Here is a 25,659-nt window from a genome sequence, read left to right on the forward strand (position 1 = left end):
AATAAATAAATCGGATATTAGGGGTTCTGATATTATTAAAAAAATACATTTAATTTAACGCTATTATGATAGTATGGATACACTGTCATTCGTTAAAACCTGAATAAAGAAATCGGATATTAGGAGTTCTGATATTATTAAAAAACTACACACAGTATTAAGAATAATATATTCTGAGATTATTAATTCCACGCGCAATTGTTTATTCATCGTTTCGATAGAACTCTTGCAAACGATCTTTGCAACTTTTATCAAACATTTTCAATCAGGCGTGTTCGAATCTTTGTTACATTTCTTCTTCTTTGATTTCATATTGAAGGGACAGATACTAGAATTTGAGAGACTTTTCACAGGTGAGAACGAAGGAGGAACCACACGCGCCGTATCGTTACGAAGCCGTGGCTGTCGTGCACAAGGATCTGAACATCAACAACGTGCAGGGATTACGCGGATTAAAATCCTGTCACACCGGCGTAGGCCGTAACGTTGGCTACAAAATACCGATCACCAAACTCACCGACATGGGAGTTCTAAATAATTTACACGACCCAGAATATTCGGCGCGCGAGAACGAGCTGCGCGCATTGAGCTCTCTATTCTCCAAGGGATGCTTGGTCGGCACTTGGTCCCCGGATCCAGCGATCAATCGCAGGCTCAGTAAGCTTCCGTAATATTTCAACAATTTTTTCTTTTTTTTTTTTTAACAGTAATTTTAATGCTAACGAAAATTGAATCTCAACTAGCGACGAGTATAATCAATTCGTAATTTTTCATAGAAAATTACAAGAGTGCATGTTTGGAAACATTCCTGGCGAATTTCGAATCACGTCACCGCGTTCCTTTTTAAATTCTGTCTGATAATTATTATTATACTGTTTGATACTTGTATTTATTATAATTTTATCAGTTTCACAAGACACTGTCTGTCACGTTCGATTTTTCAGAGGACACCTATTCGAACATGTGTGCTCTGTGCGAGAAGCCAGAGATTTGCGACTATCCAGACATTTATTCTGGATACGAAGGCGCGTTGCGATGCCTCGCGCACAACGGCGGCGAAGTAGCTTGGACAAAGGTGATTTACGTGAAACGTTTCTTCGGTTTGCCAGTCGGCGTGTCCCCTGCAGTTCCGACTGCAGAAAATCCCGCAGACTTCAGATACTTCTGTCCAGACGGTAGCAAAATACCAATAGACGCCAACACGAAACCGTGCACTTGGGCAGCGAGACCTTGGCAAGGTTACATGACCAACGACCAAGTCAACGACGTAGAAGCCGTTCAGAAGGTTTTTTTCTTTCTCTGTTATAAAAAGAATAGCTATTAAACGCTAGAAAAAAACTGCCAACCACTCAGATATAATATTCGTAGCAGTGAGATTAAAGTGCAAGGAATAGAAAAAGTTATTACAGTACAGTAGCTTCTATTTATATATTTATAATGAGAAATATATCTTATAATATATATTATATATTATAAATTTATAAAATTTATAATACAATATATATTCTATTTGTATATTTTGTTAAAAATCATCAGAGTCTCTAAATATATGCTATTAGAAATATATAAGATTTTCATGAAAAATTATAAATTGGTCATTTTGTATGTAATACAAAAATTTTGAATGTAACATCATCATACATACATACATACATATATATATATATATATATATATATATAAAATACATATAGTGAAATTTACATGATAAATGAAAAACGAGGAAATATTATTGGATTGAGAATGACTCAAATCTATTATTAACCATCTACCTAATTTATCAAAACGGTATCAAAAATGAAATTGTTTTCATTAAAACAAAATTAGCTGAGAAGGAATCATGTCTATGTAACAAACATATTTTTATCATTATATTTATTACAAAATAAAATGTACGATCAATAGTTCACAATGGAAATATAGTACTGAATTTTCAGTGTTCGATTACTAGAATTTAGTAATATATTATTCATAAAGTATCAGTGTATTAGTGTCTATAATGTGTAATTAGTATTAGTATTAGTATTAATCTTTTTTCTTTCTCTTTTCCGAACAATCTTCGATGCAATTGAATGGCCAATGTATTAACACTGTAACTCGTGCAGGAACTGACGGATCTCGGTAAACTGGGAGAGGAAGAAAAGGCAGACTGGTGGAAAGACATTATGCTACTGAATGAGAAAACTTTGGCCGTTGCAGCGCCAGTGGCGTTGCCTGAATACCATTTGAAAGACGCAAAATATTTCGACGTGATCGAGAGGAATTCCGGAGCTACGGACAAAAGTGCTCGTTGGTGTGTCTCGAGCAAGAAAGCCCTCGACAAGTGTCGTGCACTTGCTAGAGCTGCGTACTCCAGGTAAATGCCATCTATTTTGAATCTCCTTGAGACTCTCTTGTGCAGTAGTTAATCGTAAATTGTAGACTATAGACCACTCGACGGCGAACCTTTTTGAGAAGTAGGTCAAATTTTGTTCATTATTTTTTTTTTTTTAGTACTAGCTCGTGAGTTACTAAGTCAGTGGCGTCAGATGGAAAGGGGGAGGGAAAGATAGTTAAAAACTCTGAAAAGTTTACGTTTCCTTTTTGTTTTACAACGTTTACTTTTGCAAGCGAATAGCAAACAATAAATGTCGACGTCAAAAAATTGATATAAAAGGGGTGACATCATACTCAGTCACCCCTGCACTATACATTAGATATATATACTTTATTTCTTAATATTTTTTATCGTCTGTTCTCTCTTTTATTATATAAAAAAACTAGCAAAGCTACCCATTCTGAGAATGGGATCTAGTGTGTTTTTTTAATGTTTATTACATCTGTTGTTTAATCGTAAGCGCTATATAAAATTTTTTGGACACAAGTAACTCATATAACATTTAAGACTTCATTATGAGACACTCTGAACATAATATACTACGTGAAATTTATTTATTTATTTATTTACGGGCGGTACTCGTTATCATGCCACATGACGAGCATACAAAAATAGTTATGAAAATAGCACTCAGTCCACGAAAAGGGAAGAAAAGCAACGATGTGAAAAAATACAGATACGTTAAACAGCCTAACTTTGAAAGATGCAAGACTCTCTCAAAAAGAAATCAACCTTGCTTGAAGTTTATCTGTGAATTTGGCAAATGGAAAACGACAAACTTGCGTAAAAATGATATGTAATAGTATTAAATGGATGAGACAAATCTCTATTTAATTTCCATTTTATTATCTTTTTTAGTTAATAAATCGTATACATGTGTACAAACATAACCATTAGTTGCGAGACAAAAATTAAATGTCGATGATTTGTAATTAGCTCTGTAGATTGTGCAAGATGACTTGTTTGCGATGCCTACATAATCTCATCGTTGTCCGTTGACGTTATTTCCATGTTTCGTCAGAGATGTCAGGCCAAAGTTCGAGTGTTCGCTGGAGAAGACTCAAGACCACTGTTTGAAAGCGATCAAGTCAGGTGACGCGGATTTGACGATTCTCGAAGGAGGGTCAGTTCTTCGTGCGACCAAGGAATTCAACGCGGCTCCCATAATCGTGGAATCATATGGATCAGGTTCGACGGATCTTGGCGAAAGACCAGCAATAGCGGTTGTCCAGAAGTCATCCTCCATAAACAAATTGGGTAAGAAACAACAGATATTAATGGTAGTCGATGCTGGTACACACAGATTTATCTCAGAATCTCCTTAAAGTACAAATCAGATGAGAAAAAATTTTTTCTATACCCATTTTAGGTCGTGATTTATTTTCATTTTCATTTCACATTTACTTTTTCTTACATATAATCTGGCGAATTGGACATACAAACGATAAAAAAAAATGAATACCTACGATTAAATGATTTGAACTTGCAAATTCTTTTATCAACATTATTAATGGACTGAATTTTTATTCAGTTGCATGTAGCATACTCTCAGGTATAAACATTCAGATACAGAATTTTACACACTTTCTGTAAGAGAAATGTGTACAAATTGACACACAAGTGTGACGGATGAGAGTTGAAGTCAACAGCAGCAAACGGGCAAATAATTTCAAATTTTTAATCTACTGTGAACCTAACCCAAACCTAACCCAAGTAATTTTAAAATCCTACGAGAGAAAATTACAAATGTTGCTTTTTAACTAGCCAGATACCATTGCTGGATCAACTAAATACTTGTAACCAAAGATGCGTGGATCAAAGTATCTTGTCTAATTGTTTCCAAGTTGCGAGTTTATAAAATTATAAAATTTATACTTATAAAATATTAAAATTTATAAACTTATAAAATTTCTCACCATCTTCCAATCATCGCTTCTTGTTCGGTTTCAGAGGACTTGAGAGGTAAAAAGTCATGCCACAGTGGATACAAGGGTAATTTCGCCGGTTGGTTGGCACCGTTGCGAGTATTGAAGCAGAAGAATCTCGTCAACTCGGAGGACGATCTGGCTGATTTCTTCTCGGGATCGTGCGCTCCTGGAGCACCGAGCGGATCCAAGTTGTGCCAGCAGTGCGCCGGAAACTTGGCGAGCAACGACGACCGAGTCAGAGACGCGGGCAAATGCAAACCGAATAAGGAGGAAGCGTACGCGGGCAAAGGAGCTCTCGCGTAAGCTAAATTTTCAATCAAATTGATCGTTATATCACCGACAGAGAATAGTCATGATGAATATTTATCACATAATAATGCTCGTTTACCCCTTGTTCGTTTATTATACCAACGCTCGTAACATGAACGCGAGCACAAATTTAATTGGCTATAGTATTTTTAAACAACGATTACATTTTTCTGTAATAAATGCACACTTTTGTTGAAAATAGTTTAAAAAGCAGAAAAGAGATTCGTTTCAAATATTTTATCAAAATGTTTGACGTTTCGTGTACATTACGTATATTCTATCTATATCTAAATTTTCTATAAATGCATAAAAATGCGCGGCCTAACGATCACTGTTGCTCTGAGATTGGCATTCTATTCGTCACGAGCTATCACAAGTCAAAAAAAAAAAAAAAAAAACGTAATAAAGTTGATAAAGTCGAACTGAGAACGAACTGTCGTACGAAGAAACCGATAAGATATGTCGGATAGCCGTGAAATACCGTTGTTGCAAATATTTTATGTTTGTAACGACACCTGTTTGTAACGTTTCACTTCTCCACGATATTCTCGTCACTTTTTCAGCTGCTTGTTAAATGGCAAGGGGGACGTCGCGTTTGTGCCATCGACTGCTTTGAACAACACTGATTCCTCGAAGCTCGAGCTGCTCTGCGCAAATGGTGGACGGGCGCCTATTGATCAGTGGGAACGATGCAACTTGGGTCTGGAACCGCCGAGAGTTATTGTCAGCTCGGCTGCAAAAACTGCCAACGCTTTGGAAGAGCTCACCCACGGAACATTAGCCGCCAGCACTCTTTATTCGAAACGGCCCGACCTTTTGCACTTGTTTGGTTCTTGGACCGACCAGCCCAATCTCCTATTCAGGGTAATGAATCTTCTCTTTGCTCTTCTTTCAAAAAAAAAAAAAAAAAAAAATCCAAATGAGATTTAAACCAGTCCAATCAAGGATTAAGGATGAGGATATGTACGATTTTATTATGTGATTTTTGGCGGTTGGTAATCAATGTAGTTACATATCATAGTAATCATAGTAATTATTAATCAATGAGTCGTTGTTATCTTGATGAAATCAATGATCTTGACTTTTGTAATTTGCGATCATCAGTCAGTATTCTTTTAAATCATTAAGTGATTAATTTATATTCTATATTGCAGTCTGTAATCTGTTATTTTGTTCACTATATTTCACAACATAGGATTGTACCATTCAAGTTATCATAATTAAATATTAAACTAAGTAGCAGACCAAGACTAGAAAGAATTTATTTACACGTATTCTTTGCTGCATGATAGTGTCTGTATTGTTAAATTTAGAATGATTTATTAAAATTTGTTAAAGCTATATCTTTTTAAAGTCCATTTTCATCAAATCATACAAAAAAAATGATTATTAGATTAATCATAATCTTTGCTTGCTACATAGCAATGATTTTACTTCCTTTATTTATTAATCAGCGATTACTGACTCTTTGATAATTAATATTTTGATTCTACAGAAATTATAATTGTTATCAAATTAATACAAAGTTTTGCTCAATTCTGTTACGTGATTTTCAGTAACTAACTAACTAACTAATGTTGTGAGTTTCATCGATCAGTGATCTATAAAACACGTAAATTTCACTGGTTAATCATGAGTGACGTTACTGTAATTTCATGCAATTTTCAGCAATTAGTGACTCATGAAATTATCGCGACTCATTTTGTAAATTTCCAACAAAACTTGCCAGATACGTTAAATTGGTTTAACTCCAGATTAGAAGAAGAGCCTAACTGGTTTCAAATTTCGGTTTCAGGACGAGGCAAATGGTCTGGTGTCGGTGAACAAATCGTGGAACAAGTGGAACGATTGGCAGAACACACAGCAAACTTATGGTATAGCTTGAAACGTCGTTTCTCGTCGCAGGGAGACTTCAGAGGGCTGCGAGATTGTTCTTTTAACGCTGCAATAAAATAGCGTAGTAACTAACACTATCTTCGGACATCTTTATTTTAATGCTCCTCCTCTTCCTCCGTCTCTCTTATCGGGAATTCGTAAATCAAAATTAATCTAAGGACTGAATGAACTTTGAATAAACTCGCCTTGCCTCCAAATCTGTAAATAACCTGTTCGTGCGACAGGGAACGACAAATATAAAATTGAAAAATATATGGACGTCATTCATAGAGAGACGCCATAAGTGACCAGGAAGTCGTTCACCAATTCTTAATACTTTTGCCGTGTACTCGTTTAGTATAAACTGTTCAATCATCTGATTAAACTGTTTATAAGCTCATTTACACCAACTGGAGCGAACGAACGTTTGTAGATTAAACCGAGTATGTAAAGTACTCAAAAAATAGGTTTTTTTTCTTCTTTTTTCTTTGTTAAGAAAGAACGAACATTCGCTTGGCTAGCAAGATTCGCACTGGGTAGAGACTTTGTGACTAGTTTGCTGTAGATTCCTGTTCTACGATGCGAGACTGCTCTCGACCAAACAGTCGTTCGATTAACAGTACCAAACAGGTAACTAGAAAAGCTGAGAGCATGAAGATGAGCAGAGGCGCTGCGTCCTCCATCTCCACCGTGGACCATCCGCTTTTCGCCTGAAACGCAACGAAGGTGTTGTCGTTTTTCTTAAATTTCCTCATGAAAAGTGATAAACTAAATAACGACGAAATTTAAAATCGTAGAAAGATTCAAATAAAACAAACAAGTTGCGATACATTAATTTTAATACAACTTCGTTCCTTATTCGAATTTTCTTTTTCTGCGATTTTAAATTTCGTCGCTATTTTAATTATCCCTTGTATATGTATTATCTCTTAAATAAGTAAAATTTATGTGTCTGAATATTCACATAATTAATATTATAAATATATTATATTAAATTACAATATATTATAATTATATTATATTAAATTATAATATGTTATAATTATATTATATTAAATTATAATATAATATAATATAATATAATTATATTATATTATGTTATATTAAATTATAATATATTATAATTATATTATATTATATTATATTATATTGTATTATATTATATTAAATTATAATATAATATAATTATAAAATTATTATTATAATTATATTATATTAAATTAAAATATATTATAATTATATTATGTTATATTATATTAATTATATTATATTAAATATTCATATAATTCATTAATCCAAACAACAACTTATTGTAATATTATATAAGTATCTGCCTAGGCTTTCTTAAATATCGTAAAATTCTCTGGAAGTATGTCAAAATAATTCTTTGAATTCTGTTTTATATCCTCGACTATTAGAAAATAGCTCACCCAACGCTCATTGCTTGACCATTCGAGGTCGATTAACCGCTGGAGAATCCCACTGTCGCGCAACAGAAGAATGCTACGAATGAGAGAAACACGAGAGTAAGAGAAACGCGCGAAAGAACAGACATAGAGAGATTATTAAATCTAACATCTGACTCACTTGCTGTTGATGATGCCATGGTAAGGACTGTCAGCCGGCACTGCCATAGCTATCGTTGTTTGCATTATCACATCCAGAGGTTCTAGCGCGCACTCGACCTTCCCTTGCAGCACCGAGGCCATGTTATCCAGCGTCATGAATGCGTACTTCTTTTCTTGACACACGCGGGTCAAGCCGTCGAAATAATTTGGCGGTAGATCGGTTTCTCTGGTCAACAGTTGGTCGAACATAACCGTGAGCACGTTGTCGCTGGTGTTCTGTTTGTCGCCGAGAAAAGGAAACCATCGAGAAATGTACAGAAGTTTTTTATCATTGTCAATAATATATCAATGAATGATGAAAAATTGTCGCCACAAATTACTGTAAATCATAGTATGCAATAGTGTACAAACTAACATCTCAACGCTAAGAATATTCACTTGCAATTAACACTATGAACAATCAAACTGATTAATTTATAATTCTTCGTAGAAACTTGACAGATTTTTGAGAGATTTGAGTGATTATTCTCATAATTTAAATTTATATACTTAATTTAGCCTCAAAATTATTTAAATTTATATACCTAATTCTACAAATAAAAATGATTGAAGAAATAAATATTACTGAATAAATAAGTAATAAAATTTTATAATCTATAATTAAAAATATATTTATTTTCATCGAATTTAGTCTAACAACATTTCATAATTAAATAATAAAAAATATGATATTTAAACTTATAAAAAATAGTATAATTCTAAAAATTAATACTTTTACAATGATTTGAAATAATTTTTATATCCTTGAAATCACAATTCAACATTTTCACTGAACATTAAATATTTAAATAAATTATTAAATTAAAAAGAGAATAAATTTACTGGAAATAAGTGTATAAATAATCTTAAAAGATTTATTAACTTGCAATTATACTAAACTTTCAAAATTTAGAAAATTTTTTCCATGTTTCAACAAATCTAAATAAATACTAACGGTTCGCTAATTATTCAGTTTTTGATCAAAGGAAGATTTGTTACCTGAAAGAAACTGTAGTCGGCCGAATCGGCGACCACAGCAAAACGATAAGTGCCATCTTCCAGCAAACCTTCCATCGTGGTGAATGGCATCAGGAACGTTTTTATGGCCAAGTGGCTGATCAACGCTGCCGAATAAGCCGCGATCACCACCACCGCCGTCAAATGGATACTCAGATGCACCAGTCTCGTCGGATCCAAGAGAGACGGTTCCATGCCTGCTCTCAAATCCTAAATTAATTCAGCTCTCCCGTTATTTCATGGTACTAGAATATTTAATGCAAGGTTGGAAGGTCACGTCGTTGTCAGTATATTGTTGAAAAGTTCACGAAACAGAGAGAAAGATTTCGTTTGCCGCAAATGTACTCTATGATAAATATCGATTACTATCAATTGGTGTTATGGATTAGACTGCGACTCTTGGACGGTACCTGATAATTTAAATTACATTAAATATTAACTTCCATGTCTCTAAATGCTTACATATTAATATAATTTATAAAATTTATTGTTGTTGAAATAAAACTTCTGAAGTCAGTCTCTAAGAAGTGTTTTAAAGTTGTAAAATGTGAAAGCTTCTCTGTCTTGTAGTCACAAAAAATTTTTCCAATTTTTACATCGAATGTACATATCTAAATATCATATACTGTTGCTCACCTTGCCCGCAGAACACGCCAAACACGGAGAACAGAATCTCAGACAGACTGGACTTAGCCATGGGTTTGATGTTAGGTGGCAACGAATCGGATTTCCTCGAGAACGCGTCGATCCCGGCGATTGTTAGACCTACGACGATGATGGTCAGCCCGATCGCGTTCCAAATGTTGAACGAGAATGGCGCCAAGTACGCGTTCCAGTTCACCGCTGTTGTGTCCGGTCTTTTGATGTACGCGCGACATCTGAAAAGGAGAACGAGAGATGTTAGTTATTGAATAATATAACAAAAAATAATAATAATAATAATAACAACGGTGAGAATAATAAAATAGAAAAAGAAGAAACGCTCGATTCTTAAACTTACCTAGTCGTGTAAACGGGAGTGGTGTACTTTATAGAGTCCAGTCTGTCAGAAGACATCATCAGCTCGCTCGCTCCGAGATCAGCCTCGTCATCTACCAGCATTTTGATCAACCCTGTCCACGAGCCATTCGGCAACTGTGCACCCCACGAGGTAGCCTCCATGTATGTGAACCTGAAATCTCCGCGTCGCGAGAACCATTTGAAAGAGACGTTTGCTAACTGTATGAAAAAAATTGCTTAAATTCGCGCGCAAATAAATCCTGTTTCGACCTGTACTGTGTCTGCACTTTAACTTCCGAGTCAAATTGTAGAAAATTTTATACAAAATTATATAATTAAATACAATAATAATAGTTTAATAATTATTATATACAACATAGTAATTTTATACAAAATTGTATAATTAAATACAATAATAATAATTTAATAATTATACGTATACAATATAATAATTTTGTACAAAATTATATTATGTACAATAGTAATAATTTAATAATTATGTGTATACAATACAATAATTTTATACAAAATTATATTATTATATACAACAATAATTATAATTTAATAATTATATGTATACAATATAATAATTTTTTACAAAATTATATAATTATATACAATAATAATAATAATTTAATAATTAATAATAATAATTTAATAATTATGTGTATACAATATAATAATTTTATACAAAATTATATTATTATATACAATAACAATAATTTAATAATTATGTGTTTACAATATAATAATTTTACACAAAATGATATTATTATATACAATAATAATAATTTAATAATTATATGTATACAGTATAATAATTTTTTACAAAATTATATAATTATATACAATAATAATAATAATTTAATAATTATGTGTATACAATATAATAATTTTTTACAAAATTATATTATTATATACAATAATAATAATTTAATAATTATGCGTATACAATATAATAATTTTACAAAATTATATTATTATATACAATAATAATAATTTAATAATTATGTTTATACAATATAATAATTTTATACAAAATTATATAATTATATACAATAATAATATTTTAATAATCATACACAGTATAATAATTTTATACAAAATTATATAAAATTAACTTTGTTTCATTTCTGCAGTTAAAAATGGAAATACGCTCCTACTTCGGTCACGTTTACTACTGTCGAACCAATTTTATATCATTTCTTTTATTCAGAATTTGACTCGGAACTTAGAGTGCTAGCTCGATTCATTGAACAGACTATGCCTCATCACTAAACAGTACTGTTCTTCGCTAACTTGAAGCTAAGTGAATTAACCAAAGATTTGAAAAGATATCTCAAGCAACGTTAATGACTGAGATTTACACTGATAAAGTTGTTTCAAGTTGCTCGAGTTCAAGTGACTTGATTAATCTGAAGTTCTTCAAGAATCGAGACCGATATCGCGGTATTTTTATACGATCGACTGTCCTGTTCTCGTTTGACAGACGAGAAAGGGGAAGAAGAAGAAGAAGAAGAAGGATCAGGAGGAGCATGCTACGAGGGTTCGCGTTACGATGTTTGGAACCTGTTAGTCCAAGAGCAACTGCTTCGCCGTACGTAAACGAAAGATTTGAGAGATTCAACGACAGATCGGTTTAACTGTTTAACCTTCAAGCATCATAAATGCCTGCAATTTACACTATTGCTATAAAGAAACTTCTCAAACTTCTCGCTAATATCTAGTAGTGCAACATACAAGATCCAATTCAATTCTTCTTGTTTTATACATTAATGACAATTAAGTAATTCCAAGTGTAATCTTTTCTCATTTCGAAAAAGTTAATATATACAGGGTGTCCATAAAGTCTCTTTACAATTTCAAAAATTTATTACAAAGGCGAATGAAAAGACAGATAAGTGAAAATTATTACCAAATGAGACGTATATATTCAAGTTTTTTCTGTCTTGTTTAATACACCTCTATATGGGCACCATTTCTTACACGATTGATGTTTTCCTCAGATGTTCTTGGTTGTCCACTCCTCCCTTTGTCGAACACTGTCCCTGTCTCCATAAATTTCTTGTGCCATGCACGAATTGATGGACGTAACTGTGGATCTCTTCCATACTTAGTTCTGAAGTTTCACTGAGTCTGTAGATCCGATTTGGTTTCAATAAACCATGACACACACTGTGTCTTCTCTGGAAGAGTGGCCATTTTGTAAGGGGTTCGTTTAACAGTATCTTATTCATCAACAGGGTACCTAAAATGCAATGTGATAAAAATCTTGATATCCACTGCGTACGTGAAACAAATCTGACGAAGATGTCTCACCAATTGCCTTTATAAGAAATTTTTGAAATTGCAAAGAGACTTTATGGACACCCACATGGGATTATGTTAAAGATATCGTGTATCTAACAAAAGTACGGGACAACATGGCAGGAAATCGAGTACCGTGCTTGATGTGCTTCTTGCAACTAATGATGCCCACATAAAGGTGTATTAAATGAAGCAAAAAAAAAAAAAAAACACTTAAATATATAGGTCTCATTTTGTAATAATTTCCACTTATCTGTCTTTTCATTTGCCTTTGAAATAAGTCTTTGAAATTGCAAAGAGACTTCATGGACATTCTGTATCTCAACTCCCGCTTTACGCGCAGATGCGCGTCAGTGTTACGCGGCAAGATCATAATTCGACGAAACTACGAAAGATTTCGACGAAGCGGTGACGGTCGGAAAAGAGAATGGTTCGAGGAAAAGTCGGCCGCCAGTCAAGACGAGTACTTTCGAAAGGAAACCGCCAGACAGCTGAAAGAGCTTCGACGTGCCCTTAAGAGAAAAGCCGAAGAAGAAAAAGAGATGGAGTGTGGCAAGAAAAGAAAGAGAAGAACCGACGACGTGGCATGCCCTCCCGATTCGAAGGACAAGAAGGGGAAAAAACGAACGAAAGTAAATGAAATGAAACATTTGATAGTTTGAGTATGTTTAACAAAAATTACAACCAGTAGAAATCACACGATGCCATGGTGATGATTGTTGAGAAATATATTTTATGACAATGTTGACTATATCAAAATGAAAATAGTAACAAATAAAGGGAAGTGATTGAACAGTACATAATGAAATAATGTAGTATGAAATGTATTGATAAATAGAACATTTCAATGTTAAATCATCTGAATAATTTAAAACTTCAAACAACGCGTTCCTATATATATATATAAAAATATTCAAATACTTCACACTAACGTGCAATTCATTCCTTCTTGCAGTAGTTGAATCACTTCACCGAAGAAGCCACGGATCCCGAACGGTTGACCAGTTTCATCGCGAATCATTCGAGAAACTGGTGGATCCTACCATTGAAACAGATAGTTCATCGATATCAATGCGTAAGTATGAATTCACTTACAAAAAACAAGAAATAGTGTTAGATTAAATTAAAAAGAAAGAAAGAGAAACATATCTCGTTGTTAGGCTAATTTTTAATTTTGAGAATGTAGCCAAGAAAAGAGTTTTAAATATTATAGAAAAAGACTGCATGTTTGAATATTTCGTATATTTCTTCGTATCATGCGCATATAAATGTATAAAAATCCGTTCATCTAGTCCTGTCAATTTCGTGTCAACACAATATCCCAAAGATACTTCTGAATATATCTAATAATATAGAAATATTATATTAATATTAATATAATGTAAATATAATATAATAATATTAATATATATATTATATTATTATTAATTAATATTATATTATATTAATATTAATATTAATATAATAAATATTAATATAATAAAAATATTATAATACTAGAAAATATTAGTACAATAATATAGAAAATATTTCCCTTTTCCTTCTCACAGGAATTTCTGATTATAAGTGGTTCAAAAGATATTTCTTCTTTTTTTGCGTTTTGCGCCCGAACTCGAAAAATATTTCCATCCCAAAATAGAAACAAATGAACTAATCTATGCAGACATAATCGATCATTGCGTTGATGACTCACGTTGATAGAAACCACTCGTATGTTGCGTCCATGTAGGTCGTGTCTGCGTTGGTACAACCCAAGCCGAGGTCCCCGGAATCCACTTTTCGGATCCCACTTGCCAAAACTCATCGATCTCAGATCATCCTCCCTGCTGATTTGGTACACGTCGCGAATGACCTCGCCGGCATCCTCACTCCCAGCATCCCTCTGAGTCGCCATCATCATACAGTCAAACGGTATGTAAACGTCCGACAGAAATTCCTCGATTCTGGTCTCGTCCCGCAGAAACAGCAACCACGTCGGATAAGCCATCGCGATCCACTTGGAGACCTGTTTCGAAACGTTTTATTTTGTCGATTCGACGACGATTCAATTTTCCTCTGTTGTTCAGCCTTGAATTTTTCCCACTCACCAGAGCGAATTGCTCTCCGATCTCGTCGAGGTCGTTCAATAACACGAACAACGGCCTCTTGATGTGATGGTAAGTGTTCCCTATCTGAAATAAGACACGACGATCGATCGGATCATCGTCGTAAGAGATTAGACAATTATTAACACGTTCACAGTCCAATGTCGAGCATGCTCCGTGGAGGTGAAATATAAATAGGTTTTAACAATGCGTTTAAAAGCTGTTCATTATAGGTAAATGAATACGTAATTTATTCGTCGGTATAATAACGAAGATACGAAACACCTTGCTACATTGAAAGTACACGAGCAAATTTTTAAACGTTTCAATCGTTTCTGTTCTACGAGATCTGGGATTAGAGGACACCATACATATATGGGACAACGAACTGCGAACGTGCCAAGTCTCGATGCTTTTTGAGTTTTCAAAGCTTTCCTTCCTGCGTGCGGCGTGCACTTTTAACTCGGCAAGATCGCATGCTCGCGTGCGTCGCACCATTAACTCTTCACTATAGATTCGAACAAGGCGTTAAATGTAGTTCGATAAATTTCATACCTTGCGTGTCGTCATACGTAATCTAAGTACTAGCATTCACTCCCTATGAAATACGTGGGAAATACGTGTCGCGAGAAGCGAGAAATCTTGAGGATGGGAAACAAAATTGTACCGTGTACAGTGTTCATCATTTTGTACATAGTTTGACGGACGTCGTGTTAATAAATTCTATCGAGTCATACACGGTATGAACATACTCGAGTCCTGAACGTGTGAAAATCCATGATCGCTGTCCGGATGCTCAGAGATCCGCTGAAGTACCTTTGAAGCTCCAGCAGCCCATCCATCTCTTTCATCCCTAGACGAATCATCCGCTATCTATTTGATCGTCGACGACACGCTCTACATGGAAACTCGTCACTCACCTTCCACCTCCGTCGAGGCCACCGAGTGAAAAAGTATCACGCACGTGTTGTTGAAGTAATCGTGAACACCCTTGATCAGGCTCTGGTAGACGTGGATCGGTCTTATCAGGACCGGCTGGGCGTCTGTCAAGAAAACAGCGAGCCAAGCGCTTCTCCAAACGCAGAGCAGCAACAGCGTCGCGCGGAATTCCCACCTGAATCGCAGCATCGTCCCCCTTCGTTTATTTTATTTCTATCGATCTAACTGATCGTTGTATATATTGTCTGCAATTCTCGTTTTTCTGTTGAATTCTAATTAATCCTTATTCACGACCCGTCGGTCTTACTCTCGGTGTCCGTGTCACGACGACTCGTTGGCAGCGGTCACGCGACTGATCCCATTTCCCCCGATTATCCAAGTCTAAACGTACGACCGTATCTGTTTAAATTCAGACTAGATGGTGATTTCACAAAATTGCCTCGCATCGTTGTGGCATCGTGAAATCGTTGTAGATGATAGAGAGAGAGTTTAGAGAGTGTCTCGTAATGGGAAAAGGGCGCATTCTCGCGTCGAGGAAATCGATAGTTGACTGATCGAATCAGATGAGACGCGTTCAATTAATCTGTGTCCTCCTCCGACGCGATAGTTGCCTAGCCCTAGCGGTGTCGTCTAAACCACAACACAGCTACGTGGAAATGGATATCGATCGCGATATCGCATTCACATTGTTTTAACGACCGTTTCTTCTTTCAGTTCTGTACCATCATCTCGCATCTTCGTGCACGATCCAAGCACGCGTATGTAGCGAACGAAAGGCTAGATATTGTGTTCTTTGTCATATTGAGCTAAGTATTATTCCGTGTTCTTGCCACTTTGGTCAATTTGTGATAACGATACGTGACCTCCTGTCGTACAAATTAATATTGAAATTAATAATAAGAATAGGAAGGATGAGAAAAATGTTATCAATGCATTTTCTATATGAGAAGTCATGAGTCTGTAAATCTAAAGTAATCTGTCAAAATGGAAAACGTAACGATAATATATTTCGTTATTTATTGCAGCATATAACAAATTTGACTATCGCTTAATTAAAATGCTGAAAATCTAACTAGTTAATTAGATACATTACATTTCAATTTGAAGTAAAATGATTTTCCTGTAAATTATTTCGTTATTTATTGGTTGTCAGATAAAAAAATTTTTTAAATTTCCAGCTCTTAACTTATGAAATATTAATCGACACAATAAATATGATTTAGTGATACCTCTTGCAAAGAAACGTAAGCATACGAATATTTTTCCGGAACGATAGCGCATATCATATTCAGTTCAAGTCGATTTCTCTGTACTCACGATATTTACTCAAGTTGGCAAACACTGATTCTCCTATAATCGTTGATTTCGTGCTTCTCGTTGATGAAAAATAAATCGGAAATCGCCGACGACATGATACATCTCGTAGAAAAACGGAGCAAAAGAATGAATTGATTTTTTTCGATCCGCGATTCGTCTCACTTACGTCTCTGCCATAGTCAAAGAAGTTATAAAACTTTTTGCACACCAACTTCCTGCACACAGGAAGTATTTGTTAGTAACAAAATTCGTCAAATAAAACCTAGAAGAAATATATAAATTGTACGCTAAAGAACATTTCGAAAATAACGTTCTTCACACATGCCAATACATTTTTGACAATTCTGCTCATGTTAAAGTAGTTTTGTTCATCCGATTCGAAAAAAAAAACAAAGAGATCACTATACAAAGTTTCGAATGAAAATGATCTCAGTGACTCTTTTTTTATAAAAATCAACCAAAGACGTTCTTCGCGAATGAATATTAAAATATTCCCCGATAATTGACAAACATATATACGGTAGCCGATACAAAAAAAAAAAAAAAAAGAAATAGATCTTATGTCCTTATTAAAATAAAAAAAAGAAACAAAATAACGTCAAAACACTGTCTTGACATACGTGGCTTAGAGTGAAAACTCGTAGAAAAAATTTTGAAATAAATAGAAATGAGTAATGTAATTGTTTGTATAATACTCATAATTATACGATAATGCGAAACGATTAGTTTCCAGCCCGCCTTACTTCCATTTCGTTATGTCACTCGATGTGAGCCAAGCTGGGGGGCTGGCATTCGACGATAACCGACGATTCACCGCGATAAATGGAGAAACTAAACTTGCAAAATATAAGTTCGACGCAATTTTCCGTTAGAAGGTGCATCGCGTGACGTACAAAATGCCTGTAAAGTTATAAATTAACATCGATAACGAGCCGAATGACAAGTGAACTGTCAGACAGTTGATAAAGGATGGAAGTCGATAATAGTCCCAATAGTTCACCGAAACCGAGCCCAGTCGAATTTTGCTACGACCGCGAGCCAGATCGAACGTCTAGCCACCATGAAAGCCGTATTCATTTTGTTCTCGTCGATATGCGTTTCTGCGTGGTGCGTTTCTGCTGCTTCTTTCAACGAAGGTACGAATTGTCCACGATCGATCGATCCACTTTTACGTCTGACCTCTTGCACGATTAAACTGACATTAAAATATTTCTATAATTGTACACAGAGATACGTAACAGATTCAGTAACAAATCAGTAACAGATTCGTTCGTGTCGGAATAGCAAATTCAACGTGGGATGTTGAAAGAAAATCTTGCAAATGGCGAGTTATTACATCGAGAATTACAATTTAAATGGAGATGAATTTTGTATCTTTTCTTCGTTTTCAATTTAAAGTCATTAATACATTGACTTGATAAATTTTGTTCAGTTTACTTTGTATATTCACATTTATTTTCCATCCAAAGGATGATTTTAGATTTTCCGTTCCTGTCGCTATTGTCTTCTACAATTTAAATGTCAGACTTACAATGATGGGAGTGAATCTCCGAGAATCATCTGCGTATCATCATTCACAATTCGAAAATCTGACTTACAGCTGTTTCTAAAATTACTATAAAAGTTATTTATCTTCAATCGTGCAAGGGACAGATGTCCGGCATCGCACGTTTAATTTCACTATCCGGGCGACCGTGTTACAGGGGTACCAACGTTGAACAACCATCTGGCCACCACCGTAACGCTGCATCGCATCGTACGTGAGATCGATCCTTTCAGAATCATCGAACGATTCATATCGGACATAACTCTGTTTCCGGGGAGAGCGTTCCAACAGTTCTTGCAATTCATCCGATCGATCCTCGCCAGTATCAAATCGGCAATTCGATTAGTGTTCGATAGTATCGACTCAATAATCAACAACGTGTTTGAACAAAATAATGGAACCAGCTCGAGCACCGAAGATAGACATCGAAGATCGCCGAATGAAACATCACCTCTTCCGGATGTGATATTAAATCCGCTGAACGACGTCCGGAAAATACTACGCCAAATAGAAAATACCACTAGCGCAGAAATCGGGACGATCGTGGAGACTATAGCGCGTACCGCGTGGAACTTCTTCACCACGGAAGTGCTCCCTTGGCTGCACCGTATACTCGAGAGGCTCGAAAACTCAAACGTTCTGCCCTCCTCGGTACAAAATCTGATCCAAAGTTTGGAGGCCATCTACTTTTTGATGCGAATGGCCGGTTACGTCAGCTGATTTTCACGAAGCGAGAGGCGAATAATTTTGACAGCAGGAGGCCGATCGCGATATTAGTTCCCTTTCTTTCACTGGAATTTGTCGAAATAGCCGAATATTCTACTCAAACTTACTTTACTGTTTTCGACGATTGCCAAATATATATATATATATATATACAAGCGTTTCACTTTTATCGAGACTTTTCTTGTCGTACTTTCTCGTCTTCATTCCCGATTAACTGCGTAAAATATTTAGATTAAATATTTAAAAAAATTGGTATGCTTGCGATTAATATTGAGGCAGCCAGAGGTAATTTGAAACTGATGAAATATAATTGGTTTCTCTACAAAAGAAGACAAAAAGTTCCTCTACAGAATCTCGCGCATGCAAATTGTTAATGTAAACGCAATCAGAGGCAATAATTAACCTGGAAACTTTTCTCTCAGCGTTCGTATTTATTTACAATTAATTACAATTTGCAAGTTCAAACATTCCGCTTTTGTCAAATAAATCGCGAAATTATCTGCCGTTTCATTCGATCACGAAGAAGAGATCGTGAAAAAGAAAAACGAACACTTTCGCTCGCTCTTTATCCTTCTCGTTTTACATTCGCCCGAGCAAGGAATTAACTCTGAGAAATTTTCTCCGCCGATAGGAAGATGCGGGCGCGAAAAATATCTGTTTCTTGCGCCAGTGAAATCGCACGATTGCTTCGCAATTGCCAGTGAAATCGGCTCGATGCGGGACTTTTCACACGCGGGAGATCGATTCTTTCGCCATCGTCTTTCATCGTTGGCGAGCGAATTGCCGATTTGCCGATCCAACGTGTCGCTCACGAGACTTCCTCGGTATACGTCTCACGAGACTTCGTTCCAAGAAAACGGGACTGACGCGGGCAGACAATAAAATCGAACACGTGCAAAATCACTGTTACGTAAGTCGAAGGCCGCTTCTAATCGTGCATCGCGTCATCGCAGCTCGCTTTGGTATTTGCCGTGCATGATTCGCTACCGCGGCTCGTGGCCGCTAGTGCACGAAATGCGGAACCCAGGAAAATCGACACGGCCAAACATCATCGATCGGCATTTGTGTATCGTAGCTTCATCTATTTAGCAATACCACTCAGCGTGAAAACGAAACAGTTTGCCACGATCATTTTGTCTGATAAAATGAAAATACCTAAGAGTGTCTTAATAATTTCCTCGTACAATTTCTTAAGGACGGAAACAAGCATACTCTTAATTAATTTCGATGCATGTAACAAGCATACTCTTAATTAATTTCGATACATGTCCTTTGCAAATATGCTTGTCTCTTGTCCTTAATATGTGTAAGGAAATAGATACGTTCTTAATTGTTTCAATATCCATTCGTTGAGAAATAAGTCTCTTAGAGTCTTTAGAGATGAGATTGACGAAACATAGAGTGACAAAAGCGTGTTCTTAATTATTTTAATATGCTCCTTGGAAATATGATAAATTAGTAATTAAACTCTTAATTAATTTCAATTTTTGGAAAATTAAATACAAAGTTGTTTGGCAAATTGAAAATATAAAGGGATGAAATTAACAAACAGATTTCGATATATAAGAAATATAAAATTCTCAAGGAAATAAGACCGAACAAGAACCATCGAACAAGAACGACTCGGAAACTATAATAACGAGATTAAGAAGTTTTAGAAGAATTTCTTTTTTTTTTTTTTTGCAATGCTTAAAATGCAATTTTATATTCTTGATTTTCGTCACACTTTGAGTAGCAGAATTTCCATCAGCTCGCATACACCACGAATTACACGCGAATTGTCCACGGTATGTTCGAGCAATCGCGATAAGCATCGATGCACCGTGTTGCGACCAAGCCTTTTGTCGTTTGATGACCGTAAGCGTCCGTGAACATGCGCGCTCATCCGAAGCCACGCTTCGACGACCTACGGACCCTAACTTGCACTTTTGGTTCACCGAATCTCACAGGTTCTACGATCTGTAATAATGTCGTCATTACACACCTGCAAATATTCACTGTTTCTTTCGAGCGTTGAATAATTAATATACACATACGTAAATGAAAGCGAAAATATCCCATTAACCGATTTATTTTTGCGAAACGAAAAGTCATTTTTACTGCATCGCGTCTATAATCTACTAAATTGTGCCTGAATAGTGAAAATCTTTGAAACATCGAAGAAAAATGGTACGAGACCTTTTCTGGTCTTTTCTCATCTATATATTATATTAAAACGACGAGGAAAATATAAATACGTTAATCAAGATGCCTTTTCATTTTCCTCGTTTAGATCAAAATTGTGTCAGACAGGAGAGCAACTTTCCTCTTTGAAGGTACTTCGCTTGAAAAGTGTATTGTAAATATTCTTTCGAAACGTGAAAAAAAAAAACCCCCCGATATTAAAAGCTCTGTGATTTCTTTGGGAAAGGTCCAAAATATGGCACTTCGAATCCAGAACATCCTGGTTAACGTCGTTGCGGCTGGATGTTTGAACCCAGTGAGAACTCGAGGATCAGATTTTTTTTTTTTTAACAACGCTCGTCATTCGCGTGCAGTCCATCAAACATCCGTTTTACGAGTTTACATGTTATCGCGTTACAACATACTGCGATTATTCGTTCGTGGACCATGGTGTGCGCGCGGGCGGGCGCGGACGTGCTCGTTTCTATTCGTTTCTCGCGAATGCAGGTGAACACGTATGTACGTATGTATGTATGTACGTACGCACCTCGCAGGCATCAGTTGCTCGGGAAATTGCAAATGTGCCGCGTGTTCCTCAAATCGAAAGAGTTGTTTGCAAATGTTCGCGGTGATCGTTTGCCGCGCTGATCCACTTTACTTCCGCTTCACTTCGCCGCTCACTTCGACGACTGACAACGTAAAAAGCCTCGTTCAGATGTGTTCAAGCAACGTGATATATTTTTATTCACTTGGTCCGAATTGTTCTGTGAGACTTCACCCACGCGTTTAATTTCTAATAAGTGGATATAGAAATTGTTGTTTGCAGTTTTGTGAAGTACGTGTACGTAGCCTCTATCTGTGTGCTCTAAATTAAAATGCACAATAAAAAAGTAAAAAGGAAAAATTTTTTTTTTTTCTTAGCGAAGTTTAACAATTTAGTGCACACAAATGGGGACAAGGTATACTGATATGGAGAGATAACCTACCAGTAAAAGTTTTTCGTGTCCTAGTTTTTTTCGTTTTTTTTTTACTAAATATTTACCACAACAAGCCACTTGGCTTCACGTACAGTCATTCGTTTATGCCAGCAAGCTCCTATTATTGAAATTACAATCAAGTGTAATTTTACGAATGCATTAACATATCATTTAGAATGAATTTTGTGAGTCATAAAAGTAACGGTTGGAATCCTATTGTCTAACTTAATGAGAACAAATGGAGGAGACCTTGAACGACATTTAAAAAGCTAAAAATAGTTTTAATTGTATATTAATTGATACTGTAGTTAAAAATATACTCAAGTTTTACGTAAAGCTGTTATCAACTGCTCAGTTGATTTAAAGAAAACAATAATCGCCAGATTATGCAACGTTCGGGAAGTAGTTCATTACTTTTGAATCGCGGTACAGTAATCTCTAATTAAAAAATTGGTACTATTTCTAGAACGAAATGATCTGCAAATTTCAGTTACTGGCGAAACAAAAATAACCACTGTCGCCACGTCATTTTTTTGAAAAAAAAAAAAGAGAAGAAAACACTCTTAAATCCAAAATTTAAGTTATACCATATTAAACTGCACTATGGAAAATTTTACGGTGTAAAAAGTACGCGAATGAAAGAATACAGCACGAATACAGACGGAGCATTTTCCATTTTCTTAATTGTATTCAAAAAGATATCAACTTGTATAAATATTCACATATTATTTGTTACATTCGTTAACAAACTGTGCCAACACCATTACCACTTATCAAGCCGCGGCACAGTAATCTCTAATTAAAAAATTGGTACTATTTCTAGAACGAAATGATCTGCAAATTTCAGTTACTGGCGAAACAAAAATAACCACTGTCGCCACGTCATTTTTTTGAAAAAAAAAAAAGAGAAGAAAACACTCTTAAATCCAAAATTTAAGTTATACCATATTAAACTGCACTATGGAAAATTTTACGGTGTAAAAAGTACGCGAATGAAAGAATACAGCACGAATACAGACGGAGCATTTTCCATTTTCTTAATTGTATTCAAAAAGATATCAACTTGTATAAATATTCGCATATTATTTGTTACATTCGTTAACAAACTGTGCCAACACCATTACCACTTATCAAGCCGCGGCACAGTTAAAGTCAAGCGACAGCTCAATTGAAGCGACAAGTTACTTACTACTGGCTTGAAATCCAAATAATTTAATCAGCCTGAACGAGGCTCGAACAGTCGGTGAATCACAGCGCACGATGCGGATTTAGGAAACAGGATCCGCCCCGCTGGGAACTTTCGAATTTTCCAGTCGACGATTTTCCAACTGGATCTGTGGATCCACACCGGTGTCGGTTACGTAAACGATCCGGTGAGTCGTCGTGTACACGACCGCGTGCGAGGCAAACGTTCGCGAAGATCCTTGGCACGGTATCGAAATTCGCGAATCGATCGCGCGCCGAAGCCGCGTGCGCGATGCGATCGGCAGACGAACGACAAACATGACGACGATCGCTCGTCTTCTCGTCGGCATCGTGATATGCGGGTCTATCACGAAAACAGGTAAAATCATATTCTAACAATCGACACGTAGACCATTTCACCGAGAAACTCGTTCGCCTCTCGGTTCCAGATGGACGTTGTTCGTACGCCAGTTGGGAGAAAATCGGTGGCGTGAAGCCGGAAACCATTGACGCGCAAACGGTTCTCTTTAGCGCGGTCAACTCAAATGGGATAACGAAGCGCTGCTTCGAGAGGTGGGTAGATTCGAACTGTTTCATTCCCCGTACTCTCGAGGAAAAGTTCAAGATGAGCTCAAATGATTCCGAGGAATCCGGTTGCAATGAAAACGAAATGTTACGTGGTTTTAGTTCGTTCTTCTTACTAAATTATCCTACACGCTGTCCAATTTGCAACAACCTGACCTGATAATTGACAATATGCCAATTTAATTTAGGAAATTGCCGAACGTTAGTGTTGGACGATTTTTAACTTCTTGCGCTGGAATGACGCGCCAGTAATATTTTCTCAGTTTTAAGTAAAATAATACTTAAGTAAAATAATGATTCTGTTACTTCTCGATCGTTTATATTCAGTGATATGCGACGAATTATTATATATACGGTTTGGTCACTCGTTATGGTCCGCAATCAGTTGCCAGCGCAACTGGTTAATATGCGTCGGAAAATAATTTCGCGCATAGAGAGACGAGAACAAGTTTCTTCATTGTATAAATGAACATTTGACGCTTATAGGAAATCCCACTTTCACGTGAGACTTGTTTAACAACGTCCCGATAAACAATACAAATATTGTGATTTTGTACAATAACCATTTGTTTTATCTCACGAGTCATTACAATGTTTCTCAAGCAGAGATCATTCAAAAATTGTTACCGATAAGTAATCCTACTCAAATATAGCAGAACCTCACTTGTACGAATCAATAATAACGCAGAACGTCAGATATTCATAAAAGAATGAAATAAAATGAAAGAACGTTTCTTTAAACAATGATGAAAAAATGACACCAATTGTAATTATATCAACATTGTCTTTCGAGTTTCAGGTGTGAACGCGTAAACTGCACCGCATTCGTGATAGATTTTGGTAGAAGCATCTGCTACAGCGTACGAACAAGAGATGACGAACTGGTCCCCGATCCGAGTTCGATCTTTTATCAGCGAGTATGCTTGAAAGGCGAGTAGAGTCAACGATCTAGCATCGAATTACATTGTTGCTCGTCGATATTCATTTTTATCTCACGTCGCCAGTGCCAATGAGTTGCGCGCGAGACAGACTTTGGCAGGTAGAGAGAATCCCAGGAGCAGTGTTCATGGACTCCAACGCGTTCCATCTGCCCGAACCGATCACGAGGAACCAATGTTACGAGAAATGCATGGACGCAGGTAAGCGCGCCGCAGATCGAGATCGAGAACGATCGACGCAATCGACCACGCGATCGTGGCGGCGATTTTCTTCCAGGTAGAAGCTGCGAGTCCGTGCAATTCCGCACCACGAAACCCCTGTCGATCGACAGAACCGCGCTCGGACGGTGCTCTCTCTCGTTGCACGAACGAGGAACCAGACCGTCAGCGTACAGAGCCTCGATGTACAGAGACGAGTACCTTCGAGACCAGTGTCGAAGCCTCTGTAAGTGATGTCTGACAATTTTACACTAATTCTTTTACACAATTCACAGTTACTGAGTTTTTTTTTTTTTTTACACGTTAATGCAATTTGCACATAATTTCAGTAAGAATAAGAATGAATAAAACGCTGAATTCTTGTAAAATTAATTTTTCCCCAATGTAAGCTATTTTCACAATTATACGATTCTTTTTTACGTGTAAAACGAGACTCGGGTGTGTTTCAAAAATGAGTGTGGATATTTTATACTTTATATTTTATATTTTATATTTTATATTTTATATTTTATATTTTATATTTTATATTTTATATTTTATATTTTATATTTTATATTTTAT

The 25,659-nt window shown here is 35.9% G+C and overlaps 5 protein-coding genes across 10 annotated transcripts in view; 4 read left to right on the top strand and 1 right to left on the bottom strand.

The window, feature by feature from the left end:
• Nucleotides 1-6,582, top strand: part of LOC122533951 (transferrin) — a 9,482-nt gene extending 2,900 nt beyond the window's left edge. Inside the window, exons 3-9 of the mRNA XM_043664146.1 lie at nt 354-657; nt 945-1,285; nt 2,106-2,356; nt 3,399-3,634; nt 4,328-4,604; nt 5,178-5,478; nt 6,410-6,582. Coding sequence (XP_043520081.1) covers nt 354-657; nt 945-1,285; nt 2,106-2,356; nt 3,399-3,634; nt 4,328-4,604; nt 5,178-5,478; nt 6,410-6,499 — 1,800 coding nt within the window. The 3' untranslated portion in view covers nt 6,500-6,582. The remainder of the gene's footprint in view (nt 1-353; nt 658-944; nt 1,286-2,105; nt 2,357-3,398; nt 3,635-4,327; nt 4,605-5,177; nt 5,479-6,409) is intronic.
• Nucleotides 6,583-6,976: 394 nt separating this feature from the next.
• LOC122533957 (glutamate receptor U1-like) lies at nt 6,977-16,965 on the bottom strand. Of its 2 annotated transcripts, XM_043664160.1 has the most exons (12): nt 16,760-16,956; nt 15,424-16,308; nt 15,256-15,356; nt 14,507-14,590; nt 14,113-14,424; nt 13,352-13,458; nt 10,114-10,284; nt 9,750-9,991; nt 9,096-9,310; nt 8,077-8,333; nt 7,920-7,992; nt 6,977-7,199 (listed from the first exon to the last, which is right to left on the bottom strand). In XM_043664160.1, the coding sequence occupies exons 2-12, from the start codon at nt 15,629-15,631 to the stop codon at nt 7,041-7,043; spliced, it is 1,929 nt and encodes a 642-aa protein (XP_043520095.1). In that variant the 5' UTR covers nt 15,632-16,308; nt 16,760-16,956; the 3' UTR covers nt 6,977-7,040. The 2 variants fall into 2 exon arrangements, with proteins under 2 accessions (XP_043520095.1, XP_043520104.1); XM_043664169.1 differs by lacking the exons at nt 6,977-7,199; nt 7,920-7,992 and having other exon boundaries at nt 8,083-8,333; nt 9,096-9,323; nt 16,760-16,965.
• LOC122534004 lies at nt 11,591-13,462 on the top strand. The gene is made up of 3 exons (XM_043664251.1): nt 11,591-11,709; nt 12,763-13,051; nt 13,375-13,462. Exons 1-3 carry the CDS (start codon nt 11,648-11,650, stop codon nt 13,375-13,377), a joined length of 354 nt encoding a protein of 117 aa, XP_043520186.1. The 5' UTR covers nt 11,591-11,647; the 3' UTR covers nt 13,378-13,462.
• A 716-nt stretch (nt 16,966-17,681) lies between the features above and the next one.
• Nucleotides 17,682-19,181, top strand: LOC122533981. 3 transcript variants are annotated; one of them, XM_043664234.1, is made up of 2 exons: nt 17,682-17,891; nt 18,459-19,181. In XM_043664234.1, the coding sequence occupies exons 1-2, from the start codon at nt 17,820-17,822 to the stop codon at nt 19,023-19,025; spliced, it is 639 nt and encodes a 212-aa protein (XP_043520169.1). In that variant the 5' UTR covers nt 17,682-17,819; the 3' UTR covers nt 19,026-19,181. The 3 variants fall into 3 exon arrangements, with proteins under 3 accessions (XP_043520169.1, XP_043520153.1, XP_043520162.1); XM_043664218.1 differs by having other exon boundaries at nt 17,693-17,910; nt 18,466-19,181; XM_043664227.1 differs by having other exon boundaries at nt 17,698-17,895; nt 18,463-19,181.
• A 2,766-nt stretch (nt 19,182-21,947) lies between these two features.
• Nucleotides 21,948-25,659, top strand: part of LOC122533935 — an 8,719-nt gene continuing 5,007 nt past the window's right edge. For 2 of the 3 annotated variants that reach the window (XM_043664118.1, XM_043664134.1), the window contains exons 1-5: nt 21,977-23,735; nt 23,806-23,929; nt 24,741-24,871; nt 24,946-25,080; nt 25,157-25,324. In XM_043664118.1, the coding sequence (XP_043520053.1) occupies nt 23,675-23,735; nt 23,806-23,929; nt 24,741-24,871; nt 24,946-25,080; nt 25,157-25,324 (619 nt within the window). In that variant the 5' untranslated portion in view covers nt 21,977-23,674. Of the gene's footprint in view, nt 23,736-23,805; nt 23,930-24,740; nt 24,872-24,945; nt 25,081-25,156; nt 25,325-25,659 lie in introns of all 3 variants that reach the window. The other variant, XM_043664127.1, reaches the window with a different exon arrangement.

Source organism: Frieseomelitta varia, unplaced genomic scaffold (genome assembly GCF_011392965.1).
Source record: "Frieseomelitta varia isolate USP_RPSP 00005682 unplaced genomic scaffold, Fvar_1.2 scaffold_146, whole genome shotgun sequence".
Classification (NCBI taxonomy): Eukaryota; Metazoa; Arthropoda; class Insecta; order Hymenoptera; family Apidae; genus Frieseomelitta; species Frieseomelitta varia.